General features: G+C 62.8%; 1 protein-coding gene across 1 annotated transcript in view; it reads right to left on the bottom strand.

Annotated features, from left to right (window-relative positions):
- ABCA3 (ATP binding cassette subfamily A member 3) overlaps window positions 1-23,484 on the bottom strand; it is a 49,212-nt gene that overhangs the window by 4,262 nt on the left and 21,466 nt on the right. Inside the window, exons 7-25 of the mRNA XM_075010653.1 lie at window positions 23,039-23,155; window positions 21,926-22,046; window positions 20,332-20,505; window positions 18,853-19,034; window positions 17,999-18,145; window positions 16,794-16,923; window positions 14,800-14,954; window positions 13,612-13,767; window positions 12,491-12,701; window positions 11,246-11,396; window positions 10,669-10,767; window positions 9,232-9,424; window positions 8,080-8,383; window positions 6,326-6,599; window positions 5,170-5,374; window positions 3,217-3,436; window positions 2,748-2,906; window positions 1,834-2,006; window positions 326-460 (exon numbers count right to left, since the gene is read on the bottom strand). Coding sequence (XP_074866754.1) covers window positions 326-460; window positions 1,834-2,006; window positions 2,748-2,906; window positions 3,217-3,436; window positions 5,170-5,374; window positions 6,326-6,599; window positions 8,080-8,383; window positions 9,232-9,424; window positions 10,669-10,767; window positions 11,246-11,396; window positions 12,491-12,701; window positions 13,612-13,767; window positions 14,800-14,954; window positions 16,794-16,923; window positions 17,999-18,145; window positions 18,853-19,034; window positions 20,332-20,505; window positions 21,926-22,046; window positions 23,039-23,155 — 3,306 coding nt within the window. The remainder of the gene's footprint in view (window positions 1-325; window positions 461-1,833; window positions 2,007-2,747; window positions 2,907-3,216; window positions 3,437-5,169; window positions 5,375-6,325; window positions 6,600-8,079; window positions 8,384-9,231; window positions 9,425-10,668; window positions 10,768-11,245; window positions 11,397-12,490; window positions 12,702-13,611; window positions 13,768-14,799; window positions 14,955-16,793; window positions 16,924-17,998; window positions 18,146-18,852; window positions 19,035-20,331; window positions 20,506-21,925; window positions 22,047-23,038; window positions 23,156-23,484) is intronic.

Below are 23,484 nucleotides of genomic sequence, written 5' to 3'. Positions count from 1 at the left end.
CTGGGGAGCCCCGCTAGAGCACACCAAAATCCAGCCCCACAGCCAGCCTCCCGCCCGCTGGGCACTCGAGTGGCCGCTCAGGAGAGAGCCCAGTGCCACCCAGCTGATCAGCACAGCCCCCACCGCCAGGTGCTCTTACTGGTGGTGCACCTCTGCACATGCCTCGGTGCACATGAAAATTTATTCTGCGCATGGACGGAGATCTGAGGGAACATGGCCCCATGCCCCGGCTACACCGTGCACAGCCTTGAGCCCAGGAGCCCTGCAGGGACGGGGTCTGGTTAGCGCCGCCGTCGCCTGGCGCAGTGCCTGGGCTCCAGCTCACCTTGGTGAGCTCCTTGATGACCAGCGGGCTGCTCAGCGACGAGAGCAGCTCTGGCGGGGACTCCAAGACTTTCTTCCTCTCGTCCGCCACGTCCCGGTCCTCGGGCAGCACAGGCAACCGGTTCAGCAGCTGGGCCTGGCCGGGGGCAGAGGGAGCTACTGGCAGGGGTGCAGGTGGGCCGCCGCAGGCGAGACCGCACCCCGGGGAGAGACGCAACGAATGGGGGAGAACACTGACCCCACACACTGGGCAGGGCCCCCCCTGGCCAGCTCCAGGGCTGATTTCACGTCCCCCACCCCCAGAACTGACCCTTCTGCCCAGCTGACACTGCAAACAAGCCTGGTGGGGGTGGCGGGAGCCCCCCTCGCTCAAAGGATGGAGCAGTGCTGTGAGTCGCCAGATTACTCCCGCTCTTGGCAGCGGGACGACAGGATTCGGAGCCAAGAGCTGGTCATTTTGGGGGTCCACCGACAGCCACACCCCTCCCGGCCGCCTGCTTGGCTGAGCCCGGGCCTCACTGCCATGCTCCAGGGGACTCGCCTCCTGCCAGGTGCGCCCCACAACTGAACGCGCTTCCCTCACCCTCCGGCCCCAAAGGCTCAGGTCCCAGCTCCAGCCCAGTTTGTCCCACAGCCAAGGGGTCCAACTCCCTCTGACGACCAGGTCGCATCCCTCACACAGCAAAGCCCAGCCGGGACCCAAGCACATTAGGCCTGGCAGATCCCTGCTGCAAACGCTTGGACCTGGGCAGGGCCGGGGCGGTGGGTATCTAAGGCAGGGCCAGGCTAAGCCGAGCCAAACTGCCTGTGTGCCCCCCCTGCCAGGCCCAGGCCCAGGCCCCAGCCCCAGCCCCAGCTCCGGCCCCCTCCTGCTGCCTGCCACCCAGGGCTAGTGGCGCTGGAACGTGGGGGAAGGAGGGAGGGGCCCCAGCTCAGGCCTGGCCAGCACTGAGCCCCGCTGGGAGCCCAGGCAGACCCTCCGCACACTCAGGGGAGCAGGAGGGGCTGTCCCTGTCCTCCCCGGCTCCCCAGCCGCCCGCACAGCTCTGCTCCCCGCCCCACCCCCGGCTCCAGCTCGGAACTGCTGCCTGGCTGCACTCAGAGCTGGGCAGAGCCACGGGCCCTCCGCCTGGCCTGGGTGGGTGGGAACCCAGGGGAGCAGGACACGGCTCAGGGGCTGCTCTCAGTCCCCCTGCACTCTGGGCAGGTGGAGGGTCCTCCCAAGCTGCCCACAGCTGTCTGCCTGGCTCTGATCATGGCTGGGCTGCAGCTCCAAGGCCCCCCTGCCCCTGGACAGAGCCAGCTTATGGAGAGCTGCATGGGCAGCTGTGGGGAGCCTGGGACAGGGTGAGCGACAGCCTCCCTGAGCCCTGGGGTCAGTGGCGCCCATGCAGCCGGTCTGCCGCAAGCCAAGGGCAGAGAACACGAGGCCCAGAGGCGGCAGAGCAAGCGCCAGGCAGCGAGCAAGACCCAGCCGTCCAGGCCTGCGAAGTGCACCGCACGGCTCACCCATTTCCGCCGCCTGCAGATGCCGCACACGGCCGTCCTCACTCTCCAGAGCAGGTTGGTTTCGATGAGGAAGAGGAAGAGGAGGAAGGCAGTGCCCTGCACCGCCAGGGAGCTCAGATACTGGCCAATCCCGGGAGTGTCCCACGAGAAGTAATTCATCTGGTAACTGATATCTGGAGGGGGCAGATGAGAGGGGGCGGGTGGGCGGTGTTGCCCTTTATGTTTTCACTATGAATGCAGCTGTTTCCCCTCCAGCTCCGCCAGTGGCCCTCTGCCCAACCTGCCCCCTCCCAGCTCAGTAGCTGCCCCGCCCCACCCGTCAGTCAGAAGAGGGCTGGCCGAAGCAGGACCCAGGAAGGCACCACTGGGTTTGTCACTCTCTGGGCAGACTTGTCCCTACTCCCTCCAAGGTAAACGGCCCCAGCCCAGCCAGCCCAGGCCAGGCATGGAAGCTGAGGTGCCGGAACCACAGGTCCCTGCGTGGAGGTTAACTGTGGCCCAGACAACCAGGGCGGGATTCACCCTGGCTGTGTGTGGAGACCGCAGGGACCAAAGCTCTCCAGTGTTTTCCTCTCTCCAGGTGCCTCCCCCCGGCCGAACCCTTCTGAGCCTGGCCCCCCCGACACCCAGGCTGTAGAGGCCCACGAAGGCTCTAACCCGCCCTCAGCTCCCCAGCAGGTGGAATGCCACCCAACTGAACGTAATTCCACCTGTCAATCTGCACCGGTTTCCAGAACCTCCGGAAACACACCACAGACACTCAATAGCGCCCTGCGACAGACGGGGCGAGCAGCGCTCGTAACGCACGTCGGCAACGGCCCATTCTCTCTGGAGCCCAGCCTGTGCCCTCTACCTGCAGGGCGCGTGGGACCGACACGGGCTCGGAGCTGAGCGGGGAGCAAGCAGACACTCACTGAACGCTTTGCAGATGATGATGGCTTCGACAGACGAGGTGCAGAACTGAATGAACTCGTAGTTCTGGTAGAAGTCGCTGATGCACTGGCCCAAGCAGTAGTTGGGCAAAATCAGGAAGATTTTATCGAGGGTTTTGGAGAGGTCCACCAGGCCCAACTCTGAAAGAGAAACGAACTCAGCCAGGCGGACTTCCAGGAGGGAACCGCCTGCGTCCTCAAGAAAGTGAAGCACTCAGACTTGGGAGTTTATGAAGCTGGGAGGGAAAAGGAACGGGCACCCCAGTGCATGGCAGGAGGAGGCAATCTGCCGAGAGTTCCCTGCTACTGGTTAGCACTTGGGTCCCTGGCAGAGGAAGTGAGAAAAACCTCTGAGTGGAGGATGAATCATGTCCCCTTATGAGGCAGTCGGGGAAGGCCAAGGTCAGGGGGAGAAGGATTGTGTCTGGAGACAGAGGGGCGTCCCCCTTACCTGGAATACTCATGATGGTGACTGCAAGGAAGGTGGCTGTGCCCGAGAAGATGTTGAAGATGGTGAGGCGCGTGTAGGCCGTGGCTGCGACTGAGAAGAAGAAGCTGAGCAGGTACATGAGGGGGATGATGGCCCAGCCGTAGAGCAGGAAGATCAGCATTATGTCCACGAGGTGGCTGTCTTGGGTGAAGGCTCTCACGTCGAAGGCCTGGAATATCACCTAGGAGAGGACACCCCGAGGAGAATCACCAGGCAGGAGCTGGCCTAGACCATGGCTAACAGCTTAATGATGCCGCCGACTCTTTACACACACGGCCAGCTCCCACCAGGGGTGGGCAGAGTCAGATGTCCCATGGAGCCCCCAGTTCCAGACACCCCCACCCCAGCTCCCACTGGGGCACAATGACTTTCTCCTTCTACATGAGGTTGAGACACTGTTCACACCTGTCTGTCCAGCAGGGCTTCCATAGGCCAGAGATGCAATTTTCCCTTTGGTCCTCTATAACAACAGAGACAATAATGGACCCAGGCAGGAGGTCCCATTCTGCCTGGCCTCAGGCTACAATACTGGGCACCATGTATGCGTCTGAGCATCCCCGAAAAACACCAGCCAATGAATCCTCAACCACTAGTGAGCCAGGGAAATACTGTCCCCATTTTACAGGTGGGAACTGAGCGACAGGGCCAATCACGAGGCAGGCTGAGGCAGGTCAGGGCCGTGATCCAGGTCTTAACCCTCATTCAGACAAGCCACCAGTTCACAAGACTGGTGAAGAGGCTCGAGGAGTCCAAGGCACGCGGGCCATTGAGTTACACGAGGTGATGTAGTCTGTCTGGATTGGCCCCCATAAGTACCCGGCCATTGTGGGAGCCACCTTCAGCCCCACAATGGAATAGGAGCAGGGGACTGGTTCCTGGGAGCGGCAGCCCCATGTTCTGCTCCTTCTGCTGTTCCCAGGAGAGCCCTGATTTACATCCACAGGTACAAATTTGTATCCCCGCCGGGCTTTACCGGCCAGGTGGGTGCACAAGTTGCTGGAAGCCTGGGTACTCAAAGAGGAGTTATCAGTGGTTTGCCGTCGGACGGCACATGTTGCTGGTGGGTCTGATACGGTTCAATATTTTCATGGAGGGGCTGGTTAAGGGATTGGAGGGTGCTTGTAAAATCTGCAGGTGGCCCTGTTCTGGGACAGGGGTGCAGCATTTTGAAGGCAGGATGAGAATTTAAAGGGACCCTGACAGTTGCAGAATTAGCCTGCAATAGGGCTGTTGATTCCAGCTCACACCTGCGATTAACTAAAATCGAAATGAACAGTCATTTTTGTAAGATGCTAATCGCATGCACTGGGCAGGGGGCAGCCATGGTGTGGGGGCCGAAGCCCTAACCTGCAGCTCCAGAGGCACCTTGAAAGAGCTAAAGCCCAAAGCCTCCGGCCTCTAGCTGCAAACACAGAAACCCTCCACACCTGAGTAAATCCGCGATAACAGCGCTATCACAGCGGCAGGTATTTGGGATACGTTTGTAATCACTCGGCTGCCGTTGGGGGAAAGGAACAAGAGGCAATTCAACAAAGACAAGTGCAAAGTGCTTCCCGCAGGAAGGAACAATCAAACAGGTTCCCCCTTTGACAGCCGCAGCTGGCTAGGCAAGAGCACTGCCCAGAAGCGGGTGGGTCACAGGGGATTCACCAACTCAGCGTGAGCCAACAGAGTCCATGTTACTCTGGAGACCAATTATTTAGGGGGCTAGTCGAGATCGGGCATAAGTGCCCCGGGAGGTTTTGGGACCCCCGTTCTGGGAGGTTTTAAAGAAGAGCTGCACACACCCGTCAGGGCTGGACCAGGGTTACCCGGCCCTGCCACGGTGCAGCAGCTGGATGAGCCGGGCTCTCGTGGTCCTTGCCAGCCCTGCCCTGCTGTGATTCAAAGACCGACGCCTCCGGGGTGACTCACCAGCATCAGTGCACAGGGGATGAGGAAGTTGATGAGGTCCCAAAGCAGGGCTGAGAGCCAGAAGTTGGCAACATAGACCCCGCTGACAAACTGGACGTGCTTGGCCTTGATGGCTCTCTCCCTGACCAGCAGGAGCGCGAATGAGCTGGCCAAGGAGGCCATCCCATAGAGCAAGTTGATAGCGATGGCGAACCCAGTCTGGCTTCTAGGGAACACGAAAGCGACGGGTTAGCAGGGGAAGCCCCGGCAGAGCAATCCTACGCGCAGGCGGCACGCAGACACACCGGGTCCCTCGCCATCGCGTCCGGCAGCTCTGAGCGCCAGGCACCAGCCTGGAGAGAGACGGGACCTGGAGCAACGTCTGTTCCTTAACATGCTCACTATTTGCTGCACCAAAGGTCCAATCCTGAGCAGCGCTGAGCACCCACAACTCCCACTGACCTGAATGGGAAGCACAGGCACGCTGCCGCTCAGGATTGGGCCCCAGCAGTTCAGCACCAAACAGCGGGCTGCTTTGGCTCTGGAGAGGAGCCTGGCAGGCCAAGGTACCAGCTGAGCTCCACCAGCCCCTGCCCACCCCCAGCTCTGCTCGAGGGGGACAAATCCACCCCCACGACGTCAGGGAAAGACCACCAAACAAACACACCCAACAGGGACCCAGTGCCGCCCCCCGTGACGCTCACAGCACCTGGCAACCGTCTGTCACCCAGCCCCTCCCTTGGGGGCTCAGCTGAACCCAGTACCACTCGGCCGAAAGCGGCGTCTCCGTATCAGGTACCTGCCTTCGGACACCTGCTGCCCGGCTTCCCCAGGCGCTCAGCAGCTAGGTCCCTGGGGCACAGCCGGGACCCTGGACCCTCAGCCCCCTGGAACAGCCGCCTACCAGGTCCAGACAGATGCCCAGCCGCTGTCGGCGGTTTGGGTTTAGAGCGCCTCAGGCCAGGACGGGGGCGGCTCCCTAGCACAGCTAGAAACAGTGGGACTCCCAGTGCTGTGCTCTGGCCTGAGAGCTCTCCCCTCAGGCAGGGTCAGCTGCGGGGCACCATGCCAGACCCTCGGCTGGGGCGAGTTACTGAAGCGGCAGGCACTAGGCCCCTCGCGCCAAGCCCCTGGCCCCAGCGGGGGGAAAGCCAAGCAGTAAGGAAGGCGGATATACTCCATGAGCTGGTCCTTCGCCGTCTCCGTGATGTTCCGAGGCTGGGGGTAGTTGGTGACCGTGATGGAGGCATTGGGGCCAGCCAGCAGGCGGAAGAGGGCGTTGTCCGCCAGCATGACCGCTGTGGCGGGGGAGTGATAGGCCTGGTTGTTGAACAGCGCTGTGACCACCGTGCGGTTTCTCAGCTTGTCGAAGGAAGCGGCTGTGATGTAGCGTTCGTTGAAGGCTCCTCCCTCCTCCGCTGCTCGGGAGATCAGGTACTCCTCCAGGTCACCTGTGCCAATCACAGCCGGTTACAACGGGTCCCGGCTCGTCCCCGCGCAGCGCGCCAGGGATACGGAGCTCCCCCGCTCCAGCAGAAGTGCCCGGGAGCAGCCCGGGCTCCTCGCCTCAGCGTCTACAGCCCGGGGGGCAGTTTGGAGTGAGGCACGGCACGCGTCTTGCCAGGAGAGCTCACGCCGTCTGCAGGCGGGAGGCTTTACGGTTGCTCGGTGGTTTTCTAATTCAGTTTTAGGATGAGAAAATTCTGCAAAGGCGCCGGGGTTTAGCCGGGAGACGTGCGGCAGCGCAGGCCGCAGACACAGGGCCGCAGTTAGAGGCTGCTTGTTTGCTGTAGCCACCACCAGAAGTCCTGCGGCACTTTAGAGGCTACTACCTCTTTTGGAACATGAGCTGTCATGGGAAAAGACCCGCTTCGCCAGATGCATGGGGTGGGGCTGGGGCTGGGTCCAGAGGAGGATTTAAAGAGGGAGCCTCAGTAAAGGGGAGGGCCAGAGCTGACAAAGTCTATTCAGTCAGGGTAGATGTGGCCCTTTATCTGCAGTTAATGTGGCGTTTCCTATGAAACTGAAAGGCCCTTTGAATGGAGCAGATACCGCAGCACTCCTATGCCAAGCCGAGCGAGGCTCACGCCAGCCAGAGGGGTGGTCTGGGCTCTTATTTAAAGTAACAGAAAAAGCCAAATTCAAAACAGGACAGCAAATCTACCAACAGTGCCTGTGGGTCTGAGGGGTGCAAAGGCCATTGGGGAAGGGTTTTACCCAGAGAGCTGTCCATGGCACAGCCCGACGCGCTCCTGCCAACCCAGATTTCCTCACTTCGAAGCGAGAGACCCGTGTTCAAGGCAGCGATCGGCAGGCAGACACATTTTTGCATTCAGTAACCGTGCCTGCGGTCTGGCAACGCTGAACTAAGCTTGAGCCTCAGCCCAGTCTAGGCAAGGAAACGTTTAGAGCTGCAAACACTTACTTTCCCTACAGACTGCAGAGGCTCGTTCAGAGCCAAGACAGCCTGCCCAGGGAAACCACAAGAAGGGCAAAAGCAAGCGATCTGCAGACCTGGATACGTTGAATGAGCATTAATGCGCACACCTGACATTGAGAACAGAAAGCCAGTGAATACCGAGCCCCACACCAGGCTTTGAGCCAGGCGAGACATTACTGGCCACTCTCCATAAGAAGAATTCGCTCCCTGCAGTGCCTGGGTTGAAAGGCCGGGGGGAGCTGGGTGGTGCCTTTAGCCTGCCTGGTCTAGCAGGGCGGGACCAGAAACAAGCCATGTCGGGTATCACCCAGGCCTTCCCGGGCACAGCGAGGATGGAATCACAATTCCCTGGCATCTGCTGGCAACACCACGTTGATCCTGCTCCGTTATTCTAGCTACTCGCTATGTCTGGGGCAGGAAAGCGGCAGCTGTCCTGCTTACACCCCGGCCTAAGCCCTCCAGAGTAGCGGCCCGCCCCTGCCCCAACCTACCTAGCACCTCCAGGGGCACTTGGTGCTGGCCATCCAGCAGCACCGCGTACTGTTCCGCCAGCCGCGGCGCCAGGCCGGCCGCTGCCGAGCTAGAGAAAGGCACGACAGTCTGGCCGTACGGGTCCAGCGGCAGCGGCAGCAGGGCGGAATCCCGCGGCCCGGGGAAGGTCTTGGCGACGACCAGAGCGAGGGTTGTGAAAATCAGCGGCACCAGGAACTGTGCAGCCACCATCTTCCAGTTGCGCCAGCTGTACACGGCCCGCTTCATGAACATAGCGTAGAACTGCTGGCAGCACAGGTAGAACTGAGAGGGGAGACAGGAGGGGGCAGGCGTGAATGGGGTCCCACTGGACAAGCCAGGCTGGAACCCGCCCCGCCAGCCATGCCTGGGAGGAGCTGATGGGATACGCTCCAGACCTGGCTCACGTCTACACAGGTGAAACCAGCCAAAGGACACGGGCAGGATGACAAAGGACAAAAGCTCTCCCTCGCGTGGGGGAGAACATGTCATAAAGCAGTTACCCCGCATCTGGCCTCTCGCTCCTCTGCTTCCGAGGAAAGCTGCAGCACACCCGGGAGCTTCAGCTCACAACGCTGCTAGACACCAGGGACTCAGCAGAGACTCATTACAACAACCCGGGACCCCTTATCTCTGCTCAGCCCGACTGTAGTTTGTTAAATGCCCACTTCCTCTCGGATGCTCTCCTGCAACAGGTGCGTTATCTCCGTACGCTTAACGACCTGTTCCAGCTGCACCTCGCTGCCACACCATGACCGGAAGAGCGTCGTGCTCTCTCAGTAAAAGGTATCTCCACCCCAGCCTCGTCTCAACAGGACGATGCAATTTCTATCGAGCGAGTCGGTTAACGTTAGCAAAGAGCTTTGAGACCCTGGAAAGTGGAGGTCTAGCCAGGGGCTTTGAAATGATTCTTGTTCATAGGGAAAAGCACCATCTGCAGCTACATGGACCAAGAGTCCCAGGGCCCGATTCAGAGGGGAAGCTAATGGGATCTCTTCCTCCCTCACCCCCACATAATAAGTAAGTTACTGGCAGGTTCCCCTCGAAGTCTGGCTGCCTGGATTCCCTCCAGACGCCCAGCTGAGCCAGCAGAGGCCGTCCCCAGGCCCTGACAGTCCCTCCTGAGCTCTTACCCCCGTGTTCAGTTTGATACTGGAGCAGTCCTCCGTGATCAGAGCCCCGCTGTCATCGGTCATGTCTGTTACCCCGCTCAGGCTGCTGGAGTCATCCATGGCCCAGTCGTTGGAGCGCCGCTCGTGCTGGTACTGCAGGGCTGGGAGCTGGATGGCCTGGATATCCATGCTGGAGTCCACCAGCTTGCCCACTCTGAAACAAGGGGAAGGGCCAATAGGCCTCAGGCAGGGACTAAGTTCCCGTCGTTACCGTCACACATAGGAGACTCGGGGCCGGTGCCGAGGACTTGCACTACGGAGCGGCCGGAGCCTGAACCAGACCAGGCAGGGCTCCCCCGGACGAGCCAAACCCCACCTGCCCGCCCGCCCGCCCTTTCAGTCAGATCATGGCAGGATTGAGAGAGGAGCATGGGAGACGAGCCACCTATTCATCCCCAGTCCGGCCAGCACAAGGGGGCACGGACCTGTCAAACGCTACTTGGATCATCTGGTTTGAGTCTCCGGAGACAGCTCTGGTCCATCACATGCTGACTGAGGGGACACCTCCACCTCCCAGAGCCTCCCAAGCCAACGCTCCGGCGTCTTCAGCCGCAGCTGGACTGGCGTTTACTACCAGTGACACCCAGCTGGGCTGACAGCCACCGCGGGCCCCATCCTGGGGCAAAGGGGGCCCACTCCGCCTCCCTTCAGGTAGAAGGGGCAGGGCCAAGGGCAGAAGGGGCGGGGCTAGGGACAGTCAGCCCTCACCACCACTCGGGCCGCAGCCTGGGCCCCCCAACAGCCCCCAGGAGCCTGGCAGAGCAGTGCTGCGCAGCATTGCGAAGGGGCCTGACGCACCAACCGTCACTGCTGCAAAGTAGCAGAGGCGGCAGCTGCAACGCTGGGTCCTGTGGCAACTGCCCCCTTTGCTCCTGCACCCCCGTCGGCAGGGCTGGCGACACGCATGGGAGAGCTCTGCACGCTGGCTCCGAGGACCTCAAGCCCTCACACAGCAAACGGGCAGGGTTGAGTAAAGGATGCTCGGGTAATGGCCGCAATGACTGGGGAGCTGCCGAGGCCCTTCCGTGACAGACAAGGAACGACAGGACTCTGTGCTCGCAGGACGTGTCAGTGACCAACCATGCACAGGAGGTGTGAACTCCAGCCCCTTATTCCCTGAGAGGTGCCCGAGCGCCCCTGCTCTCTGCACAGGGTTCACACGTCCATCCCTGGGCACGTCTCGCAGCCCTGCTGCAAGGTCACGTCAGGACCCCTGGCCTGAGGAGGCAAGGAAGGGATCGGGCTCGCCAGCCACCTCAAAGCCCTGAAACGGATGGTGCTGACAGGGGCTCGTAGTGGGAGCCGACCACCACTGTGGGCGGGGCGGGGGGGGGGGGGCAAGCCTCCCCGCTGGCCGTCCCCATGCAGCCTCCCTTCCCGCTCATCGCGTGACCCCACCTGAGGAAGACCTCCTCCATGGTGGTGACAGAGGCTCCGTAGCTAGCGATCCCCAGCTCCTCCCGTTTCTGCTCCAGCTCCGTGAACAGTGCCTCAAACCTGCAGGAGAGGGGCGGAGACAAAAGGCCTGGGCTCGCCTGGCACAGATGCTGGAAGAGGCTCTCCAGCTTTGCCGAGCAGAGGCCGGGGAGCAGCCAGCCACTCTCGCTGGGCGCTGACTAGACAGCCGAGCCGCCTCTCCATTACCAGGCCAGCAGAGGGGAAGGGAAGCAGGACGGGGCAGACCGCAGGCTCCAGATTTCCAACATAGGGCTGCGCTGCAACCACGTCAGCTAAGGCAGAGACAGCCCCGGCACTGGAAGGAGTGGACCTGAGCCCAGGGCCTGGCTTGCCCCCGCAGCTCGACGCCCTTTGGCTCGGGAGCAGCTTTCCCCACCCGCCTCACGACGGAAGCTCCAGGAGGCAGTCGCCGACCTTCCCGACCGGACGCACCCAGAACGAGCGCCACCCAGCCGGAGGGCGCAGCACAGCAGCGAAGGCTCCGAGGGCGACGGCTGAGCGCCCCAGGGCAGGTTACCTGTGGGTGCTCTCCGTGGGCAGGATGAAGGACAGCTCGGCCCCAGCGTTGCTCTCCAGGCTGGCATTGGGCACGTGCTGACAAATGAGACGGGAGATCTCCCCGAGGTTACAGTGCGGCTCCTTCACCATCACCATGTGGTAGCCAGCACCTGGGGGACCAGTTCCACAGAAGCCCCGTCAGCTCCTGCAGGGCAGACCCAGCCACTCACTGCTGGGGAGCCGACAGGACGCGGAACCTCCACAAGCGAACATCGGGTGGTGCCCGGCTGGGAGCCTCAGCTGCTCTCCGTGGCTGGGTGCGGCTCCCTGGACAGGGCAGTGCTGGTCTCAAGGGGGCCTGCAGGACTCCCCACAGCAGCAGGGGCGGAAACCCCTCCCAGCCCCCCGTGCCTGCAGGCTGAGAATGATCCCCTGGGGTCTGGCCAACTAGCCCCAATTCACAGCTTCCCACAGGGGCCGGAGCCGGGCGCCTCAGCGGGAGCAAATGGAGGAGGGCAACTAAACGAGCAACCCACCCTCTGGCAGTCGGTGGTCCGGGGGTCCTGTCCCTGACCCTCCCGGCCGACAGCCCGTGACAGACCTACCTCCACTCCCTCCCTGCATCCAGCCCGCTCTCGGCGTGGAGAAGGGGAGATGCACGAGAATGGTAACGGAGGGGACAAGTCAGACCAAGCCGAGATGGCCAGGGGCTTCCTTGTGCGCCCCGGGAGTCCTCCCCTCCCCCAGGGGCCTGGCAGCAGCGCTTCAGGACAGACACAGCCTGAGCCCACACGTGTAGCACACTGGCCAGCCCCAGCAGCCCCCTACCGCCTGCAGCCCTGAGCGCGAGCTGGAGAGCGAGCCCACGCTGCCCCCACCCCGCCTGGACAGCACCTGCCCTGTGGGGCTGGGGCAAACCCTCCCCGCTCCTCCCATAGGCCGACGGGCAGCTGGGCTGGGACCTGGCAGAGGGGGTCGCAGCCCAGTCGGGTTCAGCCCCGAAGCCCGTCTGTCAGACTAGGGGAAGGGGAGCGGCAGCCAGGTCACCCGTGGCGGGAGAGAAGGGAAGCTGGGCCAGACCTGAGCTGGGGGTGCCGATGCCCCTGGGCCAAGAGGCATCCAAGGTCCCTGGCTAACACCGGCCCTGCAACAACATCCCGCTCCCCAGCTGAAAGGCAGCGGCACAAGGCCTGGCCTGCCCTCCTTCTCGGCCCGTGTGGGGTAGGGGTAGGGGCAGGGGCAGGCCCTGGCCGCATCCCCGTACCGTATTTGTGCTTGAGGAAGAGTGAGGACCCGCAGCACTGCAGCTCGCCCTGGGCCATGATGGCGATGCGGTCCCCGAGCAGGTCCGCTTCGTCCATGAAGTGAGTGGTCAGCAGGATGGTGCGGCCACTTCTCTGCTGCTGGAGGAGGTCCCAGGTGGCCCTGCGGGAGGCGGGGTCCATCCCCGACGTTGGCTCATCCAGCATCACAACCTGGGCACCAGAGAACAGACCGTTAGAAGGGGCCACACGGACTGTGCTCCCCAAGCCCAGGGGTCAGAGGTGAACCCGGCCCTGGGCTGGCAGCTGAGCCAGAGCAGTGAGTGGGAAACTGGAGGCGCAAGCAGCTCAGCTTCTCACATCTGCGCACACAGCAGGGCAGACAGGAGCACATGGCAGGGCAGACCGGAGCATGCGGCTCTATGAGCACGAGCTAAACTTGGAGTTCAGAGCCATGGCAGGGCTGTGGGTATGGGTCAGGGAGCAGCTCATTCTGGGAGAGTGGGCAGGTGAGACGGGAGGGGAGGCTGACGCTGCTCACCAAGGACATGACACTGGTGCTCAGGTGGGAGCAGGGGGAGGCAGAGCAGCTGGATGCATCGAGGTGAAGGATAAAAGGGCAGGGAAAACCTAGGGGCGACGGCAGAGCAGCAAACCAGGAAGGGGAAGCGGATGAGGATGCCCGAGACAAACAACACAACTGCCCAAAGGCCGGGCCCTGGAACGACCCCGCAGCCAGAGAGACCGGGCAGGGCTTTGGGGCCGGCTTGTTTCTGAACGTGGAGCCAGGCACCGGCGCACACAGACCAACTGCCACAGATGCGTCTGCCTCAGTGGTGAAGGGATGCTGCCAGTACCAACCCTGGGCTGGTCCAGGACAAGTGGCCTGGCCTCCTGCCGCCTCCGCTCCCTGCCCCCCAACACCGGCTGTTCTGCCAGCCCCCACTACTCCCAAAGGCGGGGCAGTCCTCGGCGAGCTCAGCACCCATCCCGCCCCAGCCCTGTCCCCATTGCTGTAGCCACTGCCCCACACAGCCTCCCTTGTGCCCGAGACCCCCAGCGTGCCCCCGGCTGGCAGAGTGCGAGGGGCCCGGGGTGATCCCTCGCGGGGCCAGCCGCTTGCCTTGGAGTCCCCGATGAGCGCGATGCCGATGGACAGCTTGCGTTTCATGCCCCCGGACAGCGCCTTGGACAGGGAGCAGCGCTTCTCCTCCAGCTTCAGGAGCCGCACGATGCGGTCGATCTCCTCGGGGCACTTCGGCGAGGGGTAGCCCTTCAGCTGGCGGGCCGGGGAAGGAAGGGTTAACGCTCAAGGAAGCCAACCTGCCCGGTACTGAAAGGGAGCGCCCAGAAAGCGGGGGCCTTGCTTGCTCCGCTCCCGCTCTCCCCACTGACCGCAAGAAGTTCCCACTCAGCGAGTCCTTCCTGCAGGCCCCCTGCATGCCCAGGCTCAGACCCGCCCCTGGCCCCAGCAGGGCCATGGTGCACCCGAGCTGAGCTGTGGGAGTCAGGCCAAGCCTGGCAACAGAGGGGGCGTTTCTGCTGGAGGGGGGCTGCCTGCAACTCTCCCTTCAGCCACTAACTCTGCCCGGGCAGCAAGATGTGTCAGTGGGAGACCAGCCTGAGAGTGGCTCTACCACACAGGGACTTTGCTGTGCTTGCAGACGCCCCCCTGGAGCCGCGGCTCATCGTGGGAAAAGGCTCCCGCACACAGGTGAGCGCCCTCCCCCCAGTTCCCTCCGGGCTGTAGTGAGGGCCACGCTCCACCCTGGGTGGCCAGGCCCAGCGCCTCCTGCCCCATTGCAACAGAGCTGAAGCAGCAGGACGGAGCCGTCGGCAGGCACCCGAGGGCACTTGGGTTCTACATGAACATCCCTGCCCTCCCATATCGGTGACTAAGCACGTAACCTCCTGATGGCTCTCAGCCCCCAGATGTACAGACCACAGGGCTGTCCGCTTCAGAACTGCACCAGCGTCGCTTCCAGCCTCCTCAAACTGGTGCAAGCCCCGGGGCAGACCTGGCTCACCTCCTATCAGCGACAGGTTCACGCTCAACTGAGCGGACTAAGCTATTGAAAGCAAAGCCAGTGCGTCCACCCTGCCTGCTGCAGGCTGGCCCGCAGACAGCCCCGGCACAGGCTGCAGCCCAGAGGAGAACCCCCACTTCTAGCCTTCGTGTGACAAGTAGAAGCCACCGCTCTGCAGTTCTGGGGACACACGGCAGTAACAGGTGCTACGTTCCTGCCTGCCCAGCCCCCACTGCGAGGCCCCCCATCCCTTCCCTCCTGGGCCTCCCCCCGTCTCAGCTCACCCCGGAGTAGAAGTGCAGGTGCTCCATCACGGTCATGTTGTCGAACAGAACATCGTGCTGGGGGCACAGCCCCAGGCTCCTGCGGATCAGAACCATGTCCTGGGAGATCTCGTAGCCGCTGGCGTAAGCCTGGCCGCTCGTGGGAGGATACAGACCTAGCAGGTGCGACGCACGCGGCAGAGAGGTCAGAGCAAGGAGGTGCCGGGGCCCTGTCTCCTCCCAGCCCTCGCTGAGCCCCCACTTCCAGCCCCTGGGGGCTTCCCACACCCCTCGCCGCAGGCTAGCAAATGCCCCGGAGCTGCCATGCCTGGGGCAAAGGGGAATTCGCCCCGCCCTTTGTTCAAGTGGCAGGAGCCGAGCCGTCGGCCGATGCTTCCAGCACCGGGCGCTGCACCGGCCGAACCACTGGCCTGATCTGGTCAGCAAGTCCTGTGCTCTGCACGCTGCTGAGAGCCCCGGGAAGGGCGAGGCAGCCGCCACACAGGAGCCTCCGGCTGAAATTCCCACACGCCAGCGTCTGCTCCTGGGGCCACAGAGGCAGGGGGTCGGGCCCCACGAGCTGGAAAAAGGGGCTATGTTGCTTCACAGTGCTCTGCACTGGCAAGAGCCCGTCCCCGCCAGGGAGCCGAGTGCGGAGCCGCAGCAACACAACACAACGCAGCACAGCAACCCTTCTGCAGGGCGCCACACAACACGACGAGGAGCGCGGAGCAGCACGCGCAGAGCAACCGGCCTGAAGCAGAACACGACAAGGACCGTGGTTCTGTGACAGGGCGGATGCCAGAGACCCACACAGAACAGCTGCTAGACTACGCCCCCCCCCACACCCCCCCGGCTTCTGTAGCACTTGGCAGCGCGGGGTTAGGAGAAGGGCCAGCACCAAACATTTCCAGCACGGTGCTGAGTGCGGGGAGAGCGGCCAGGAAGCAGGTGGAGCAGCTCAGGCTGAGCACAGGAGGGCACCTACTAGCATCAGGGCTGTCCCACTTGGTGCCGGGAGCCACAAGGGCTGAGTGGCGAAACGGGAGGAGTCTGTTATATGGCAGGTCAGGGAAGGATAATCTCAGACACACAGACAAGCCCAGCCTCACCGGGCCGGGCCAAAGAAAACCTGCACAGAACAGCTGCCAAGGCCAGCCAGGGCAGTGGAACATTCGGACTGAAGCTTAGCAGAGAGAGAAGAGTGAGACGAAAAGGAAAAGGCCAGTGGAAGGGCGAGAGGAGAAAGGTAAAGATCAAAGTCGGACTCAAAGAAAGAATCCGAACACGCGAGCAACCGGGTCTGCCCTGGGGGTCTGGGCTGGAGACCGGGAACGTGAAGACACACAAGGAACTGGACTCAAGGCTCCCGAGTCCAAAAGCTGGCACCAGCGGGAAGGCCAAAGACGTGACAAAGAAGGAAATGGGCATATGTGGGACCACCGGCTGGGCTGGGCAGCTGGAGCATGGGGCAGGCGGGGGGCCGAAGGATTGGCAGGGTGGACACACATGACGAGGCCGAGCGGGCTGCTCAGCTTTGAGACGGCAGAAAATGAAAACCGTTGCGGTAAGCAAGCAGCTAGGGCAGGAAACAGGGCGGTGGCAGAGGGTTCCAGGCAGCAACTTCCCCGGTTCAGACACATGCCCCGAGTGGAGCTGGGACAGACACCAGCCACACAGTGCCACCCACTGACATGCATGGGGCACGGAGCCGAGCGAGGCAGAGGGCACGTTGGCTGGCACAGGGAAGGAGGACACAGATCTGAAGCATTAAAGCTGAATGAAGCCAGTCCAAGGTGGAGAGCAGTGAAAAGATTTCATTCGGCCCCCGCTGAGCTGGTGGATGGGACCACGGAAGCGTAAACTGGGCTGAAGCTGCCACCAGAGGCTGCTTTGGGGATGGATCAGAAACCCTGGCAGATGGCTGTGGCTTCACACGCCCCCGAGTGAGAAACACCCAAGTCTCACCCCTGTGCTCCAGGGCACCTGCCCCTGGGTGGCCAGCGGGGGCGTACCTGTGAGCATGGACAGCGTGGTCGTCTTCCCAGCCCCGTTGTGTCCCAGCAGGACTGTGATCTGCCCCTCGTACATGTTCAGGGTCAAGTCCCTCACTGCCTCCTTGCTCTTGTTCCCCACTTTGAACACCTGCAGAAGCCCGGCATTAGAAGGGAACTCGCCTTCCGCGCCCCCAGGCACCAGCTGCAACGAGGCCATACGAGAGCCCTGCTCCTCACGTGGGCCCGAGGCCTCCAGAGACGACCCTCGAACGTGTCTAAGCAGAGCAACGTCACATCCACTCCACTGGGCAGCCTGTGTGCTGGCATCCCTCCCGTGGGCTGTCTCACCCCCTGCTCAGCTGCCCTGGCACGAGCCTGAACACTGCCCGGCCCCACTCTGCGCCTTGCTGGTAGCTGCAGTTGGGCAATTATCCCAATACGAGTGAAGGCATTTCAGACCCCTGGCAAAGGACAGGTGTGCCCCAAATTCCCCCTGAGCCACGGCACAGCCACAGCCTGCAGGCAGACCTCTTTTCAGCGTCAATCAGAACAGCGCCATCAGCTACTGGGAGCCAGTCTAGAGCCATCCTTCCTGTCCCTCCTGAGCATGCGTGGCTGGACACGTGGCAAGGCGCCAGGGAGCCAACCGGTCCCTTTGGTTAAAGCCCAAAGCCCTTGGACAGAGGACGTGTATAGAGCAGCTTGTGCAGCACGCACAGAGCTGCAGGACTCGCGACCCAGGCCAAACAGACCTGTAGCTCCCAGGCCTGCGTGGACACTACAGGGTGGCCCATGGCCTGGGAGGGCTCGCCAGCCACGACTGCAGAAAGCGGCGGGGGCAGCTGGGTTTGTTAACTGCGTCGGGCTCGGGGCAAGGCCCGACTGCCCAGTGCAGACAGGAGGCGCCTCTCCTGGGAGTTCAGGGACTAGCACCAGCCACTCTGGGTCCTCGGCACGCCCAGCAGCTGCCGCGCCACCTCCACCCGCCAGCTCTTCAGGATGGGGGGGTGGGGTTGGAAGCCCTGCACGGCTCCCGCTCTTGCAGGGCAGGGAATGTGCTCGAACCCCAGGAGCCCCGCTCAGGCCTTTGGTACCCAGAGTGTTGTACGAGCCCCTTAGCTCCTGTGGGGGGCAGGGGATGTCTCGCTTGCTCCGAAGAGCCGGAGCACGCGGCTGGCCCATGGCGCCTGCTGGTGAGCAGGGGCTGGCCTGGCCAACCTCACCTTGGAGAGGTGCTTTATTTTGATCCCCGAGACCAGGTCGGCAGGTTCCTCCTCGATGTACTGGCTTTTCAGGGCCTTCTCCGGATCCTCCTCTTCCTCCTTCTCTTTCCCTAGGACGGTCCGGGGAGTCCCGCACCAGTAGGAGGGCTGAGGGGAGAGAGATGGAGCGGATTACCCAGCTGCCACGCACAGCAATCCCGACGGAGTATGTTCTGCCTCTGCTCAGCTGCTACGTCCAGCCACAGGACGCAACTCAGCCGCGCTTTAGAAACGCCCCCTTTCACACCCGCGCTGGGCCATCCACCTAGGACCGCAGCGTCTGCAGCACAACACAAGCGGAGGCTGCCCAGCACCTCCCAGGATCAGGCTCTCCACCCCCTCTATTCCGGGCCCCAGGGAAGCCTTTTTACAGCCATTCCCAACAGAAAAGGCGCCAGGAGCACGGCTGCTCTAGCTACCAGGAAGGCTGCTCTAGCGCACCTGGAATGGCAGGGAGAGCACGGATGGACAGGGAAACGGGGCGCTGGCCGAAGGCTCTCGCCAAAGCACGTGCAAGGCCCCCGGGGCCACTTCCCCGCCTGCCCCGCCACAGAGCACACAAGGCTCAGTCCAGGGGCCAGACTGGCTGCGACCTGTCCAGCCCTTAATGGCCAGACACAGCAGATCAAAGGCTGCACACGGCTTCGGCTGCCCAGCTCGGGGCACAGCTGCTGAGGGGTTAAGTCCAGAAGAGACCATTGCAGTGGTTTCCCTCTGAGCTCCCTCCCGACCCAGGGCAGAGAATTCCTAAGAGCAGACGCCCTGTGCTGGATCTTGGCTGCAGCCAGCCCCCGGCACACAGCAGCGCTCCTCACCGTCAGGAAGAAGTACCAGGGCTGCGGCACGCCGTACTCCCCTGGGAAGACGGCCTCCACGTACCAGGCCACCAGGCCATAGAGGACAGAGTCCAGCAGCAGCATCCCCAGCACGTGGGCAAAGGTGAAGTTATCGTCCACGCTGACTGGCTTCGTGAGATCCCGCCACTGAACGCCGGTCCCTGAAACACACGAGACAGCGTCGGCATCTGCCAGCCAGAGCGGTGGGTCCCAGGCGGCCAGTGCAGCTCAGCACCGGCTGGGAGAACATGCCTGGTGGTGTGCAGTCACTGGGACTTCTAAAGAAGTGATCCCAAGACAAAGCCCCTGCTAGCACACGGAGCTTCTCCACACGGCGAGGGCCCTGCGTGTCTCTGCCTCGGGGGGAGCAAACCACCAAAATACATTCAGCTGCACAGTGGTTCTCCACCTGTGGGTCAGGAACCCACAGGGGGTCCTGTGACTCCAGTTTCCTGGGACCCCAGGGCTGGCACAGTCTTGCTGGGGCTGAGGTTGTAGGTCCTCTGCCTGGGGCTGAAGCTCCTGGCTCCCCCCGACCCCCGAGCTAGCAGGGCTTGGGCAGGCTCAGGCTTCGTTCCCCGCTCCAGGGCCAGGGAGGGAGTTTTGCTGCGGGAAGGGGGTCGCGGCACAGGTACGTCTGGGAGCCCCGGTTTAGCACACGCCTGCAACTTCACTGATGAAGATCTGCAAAACCCTGGCAGCTGAACACCCATATAACCACACACCCTCCTCCTCCCCCAGCCAACACCTGCAGCAACTCCCCTCACTCCAGGAACCAAACCACTGCTAATGACAGGCCACCGAGCTGGCAAAGGAAACACTCGGGCTGGGGGTACCCTGTCCACCCAGCCCCATCGCCTCCTCCACGCTCGAGAGATGGACGCTCCTCGGAGCGGTATGCACTGGGTAATTAACAAGCACGGCCACAGAAGAGCCCGAGCTTTGTCGGCCAGGTACATCCGACACGGCTCCTCCCGAGACTTCCATTGCTCAGAACCTCAAGACCGACCAGCGTGTGTGCTGACCCATCTCCCTGCAAAGGGAGCTCCTTCGCATTAGCTCTCCAAGGACTGACTCCTGCTCTGGCTTACGCCACTGGCCAGACTCCTCCAAGGGTACGGGGTCAGGAGAGAGACTCACGGTTCGAAAGAGGAGGCCACATCAGAGCCTGTTTTTCTGGCTGGCATCAAGGCGCTTCACGTCCCCGGTCCAGGGACTCTAGAGCTCAGTGCAAGCCCACAGGCATGTGCCAAATGGCCCCTGGTGTTCCCGTGCCGGTGACCCCAGCAGGGCGGAGAGGGAACCACCCTGAGCCACCCAGGAGAGAGTCAGGTGCCACCAGCGGATCAGCAGAGCGCCCACAGCTGACACGTGTTTCTGCTGGGGGTGCACATCACACAGAGCGCGGTGCACACAACACAAGTTATTCCACCCCCAGGAACCCTGAAAGTCACTCACCTTTTCCTTCGAACATGCCTATCAGCTGCGCTCCCATGGCCATGGCCACGTTGGAGATGAGGCAGGAGGACAGCTTCTGGCTGTGGGACATCAGGTCGTAGCGCGGGGAGATGAAGAAGTAGGGGATGTAGGAGAAGAAGTAAAGGAAGCCCCCGGCGGCAGCGGCCACGTTTGCTGCAAGGGCAGAGGAGGGAGGGGGGAAAGAAGAAGTTTTCGTCGGCGTGGTGAGAAACACGAGGGGTACAGATGCTCTGTGCCTGCTCCAGAGCCGCGCCCAGCAGAGCTAAGTGCTGGGGAAGACGGGCTGCCAAGGCGGCTGAACGACTGGCCCCAGAGTCTCCCAAGCTCCCTGCACGGGCCTCCAGAGCTCCACGCTGCGCAGTGCGGAGGCCAGCTGCTTCGGGGAGGCCTGGCTGCACAAGCTGGCCTGTTTGGGCGGGGCTGGTATGGTGCACTGCAGCGCAGAACCCAAGTGGAAGGGGCTGTGCAGTGACAGCTCTGGAGGGACAGCCTGCCGGCGGGGGGGACACACTTCCCAGCCTTTCCCAGGGGCCTACTGTACCGAGCGCAGCAGCCACGGACACCTGTGGCCTCCCCAAGCGCGGTGCCTGTCGGCCCCAGGATGATGGACGAAACCAACCCCTGCTTCCACCAGAGGAGTCCTGCCCCCCCGCCCCCCACCCGAGCGGGAGGGTGTCGGCAATTCAGCACACAGGCCTCTCCCATCAGACCGGGGGATGTTACAAGCCACGATGCTCAGGCAGAGCCCTCGGAAGGGGCTGCCCCTCCTGGGGCCTTTCACAGCTAGCTGCTCCCCGCAGCTCCCCCGGCAGTTGCTGGAGGGGCTGATGGAGCATTTACTGGCTTTCCTCACCCAGCACGGGAACCCAGAGCTGCAGCTTCTCGAGCCGGGCTGGCAGCCCCCCACCCCCTGCCAGGAGACCAAACGACGGGTGAGTGAGGCCAGCGGGCATCCCACTGCCGCTGCGGACAGGGAGCAAGGCCCTGCTCTGGCGGGCTGCGGCACATCCCTCTGTCCCCAGCACGCTGAGGCTGAACTCCCGGTTCCAAACGGGCTGCCAGGCCACACGACTCTCCTCTGCCAAGCAGGGGCCACGACAGGCGCACACAAGTACAGCTCACTGCCCCGCACACCATGGGCGCTGGGCTGCTCGCAAACCAGGGCCCACGCGAGTTCCACTGGAGGGGACAGCAGGAAGAAGCTGGGAATTCTGTTCAAACCCCCCAGCCGCTCCCAAGCCTCGCACAGCCCTTGGCCGGGGAAGTGGGGCACATCACCCCTCACTTCCCCCCGCAGCGAGGGGCAGTCAGGGGAGCCAGCCCAGCCCAGCCCCAGCAGCTCTGGCCAAGCCGCCAGCGGCTCCAGCCACGGCCCCTTCCACCGGCTGGGGAAGAGGAACCACGACGGAGCTGTGGGGCGCGGGGTGCCTGGGCTCTCCCCGGCTCTGCAGCCAATCTGCCCTGGGCTGGCTCTGCCAGGCTGCGCGGGGGACTCAAGCCGGCCGCTCGGGTCTGCGCAGGGAGCGGAGAAGGCGCTGCACCTCGCGGGGCGGCCGCGCACAGGCCGGCTCACCTCGGGAGAAGAAGGTGCTGACCATGAAGCTGAAGGAGATGGAGGAGACGGAGAAGAGCACCAGGAAGGTGAACACCAGGGTCGGGTCACTGTTGGTGAGTACTGCTCCCTGCTGGCTCACCTACAAACAAACCCAGGGTAGGAGCACGGTTACCTGGCAGCTGGGCTGGGACCCGCGACCCTCCTGGGGCAGGGGTGGCACAGAATGGACTCCGGGGAGGGCCGAGGGAGAAAGGAACTGCGCTGGAGGCGCAGGCAAGCTCCACGCTCCAGCCTGCACCGAGCGGGCGCTCTGAGCAGCGACACTCAGAAGAGAGGCCGTTGTGCCTCAATATGCCCCGGGCTCCTGCAGGCTCAACACCAGAACGGCCAGGCCCATGGTCCCTCCAGCCCAGGGCCTCTTTCTGACGGTGGCTGGCACTAGCTGCTCCAGGGGCAGGCCCAGGAAATCCTTCCGCAGGGGTGCTGGGATCGCCTGCCCACGAGGGACGTTTCCTCCATTGGCCATGTGCTCCCATGTCAACACCCCTCCCCTTCTGAACCTGGCTAAGCTCTGCCCTCCAGGATACCTTGGGGCAGGAAGGCCCACAGGTTAATAGAAAATATATGGAGATAAACCTCTCCCATAGAACTGGGACCTTGAGGGGTCATTGAGTCCTGTCTCCTCTGCCCTCTTGGTGGGACCAAGCACCACCTCAACAGTTTTTTTTAAATCTGTTTGCTCCAGACTGAACTCACAGCCCTGGGTTCAGCAGGCCAATGCTCCAACCACTAAGCTACCCCTCCCGCCAGGAGCAGGCTGCATAACAAGCTTGTTAAGGTGGCCCGCAGAGAGGGAGGCAAACGCTCCTAAAACCAAGGGCAGCAGAGGCCCAGCCTGGCAGAGGAAAGGGAACTTCCACGTTCCCCATGGCACAAAGGGGCCAGCCGCCCTTCACACCCACTACTGCCGTCCAGGTCTTCCCCCTGCTTGGGATCGCTGGCCTGGACCCAAAGGGGCAGAGAGTGCCGGGGAAATGCACCTCAGAAGCATCCTCAAGTGTAAGGGCCTAGGACCCCCCCAGCCCTGTCATCTAAAGCCCCCCCCTTGGGAGCCTGGGCCAGGACACTCACCTTGACGCAGAAGAGCACCGTGACAAAGAAGATGGACACCAGGAGGAAGAGGAAGAACATGAGGAACCAGGCGCTCCAGTGCAGCCAGTTACTGAGGCCCATCATGCGCATGTACTCCTGCAGGAGGCCAACAGAAGCTGCACGTTACCCGGTGCCCCAGCAGCCAGCCACAGGCAGGCCCCCCACTGCCCCACGGCCGGCAGGAGCACAGCCAGGGAGGGTGGCCTCCTGGATCTCCAGAGTGGGACAGAGCCAGGCGGCTGAGGAGAACCAAGCAAGGTGCAGTCGTCACCCACGCCCTGAAACCCCAGCCTGCCGCTGACCTGTAGCCACCAGCCACTCTGGGTGGCGGGTGGCCACAGGACGGCAGCATGAAAACACCAAGTGTCCCCCGAGCGCTGGCTGGAGACCCAAGCCCACTTCAGGGCCATTAGCACCTGAGCCAC

This window comes from Carettochelys insculpta, chromosome 16 (assembly GCF_033958435.1).
Source record: "Carettochelys insculpta isolate YL-2023 chromosome 16, ASM3395843v1, whole genome shotgun sequence".
In the NCBI taxonomy this organism is placed as follows: domain Eukaryota; kingdom Metazoa; phylum Chordata; order Testudines; family Carettochelyidae; genus Carettochelys; species Carettochelys insculpta.
Note: the sequence above shows the minus strand (reverse complement) of the source record. Positions and strands in the feature narration are given on the sequence as shown.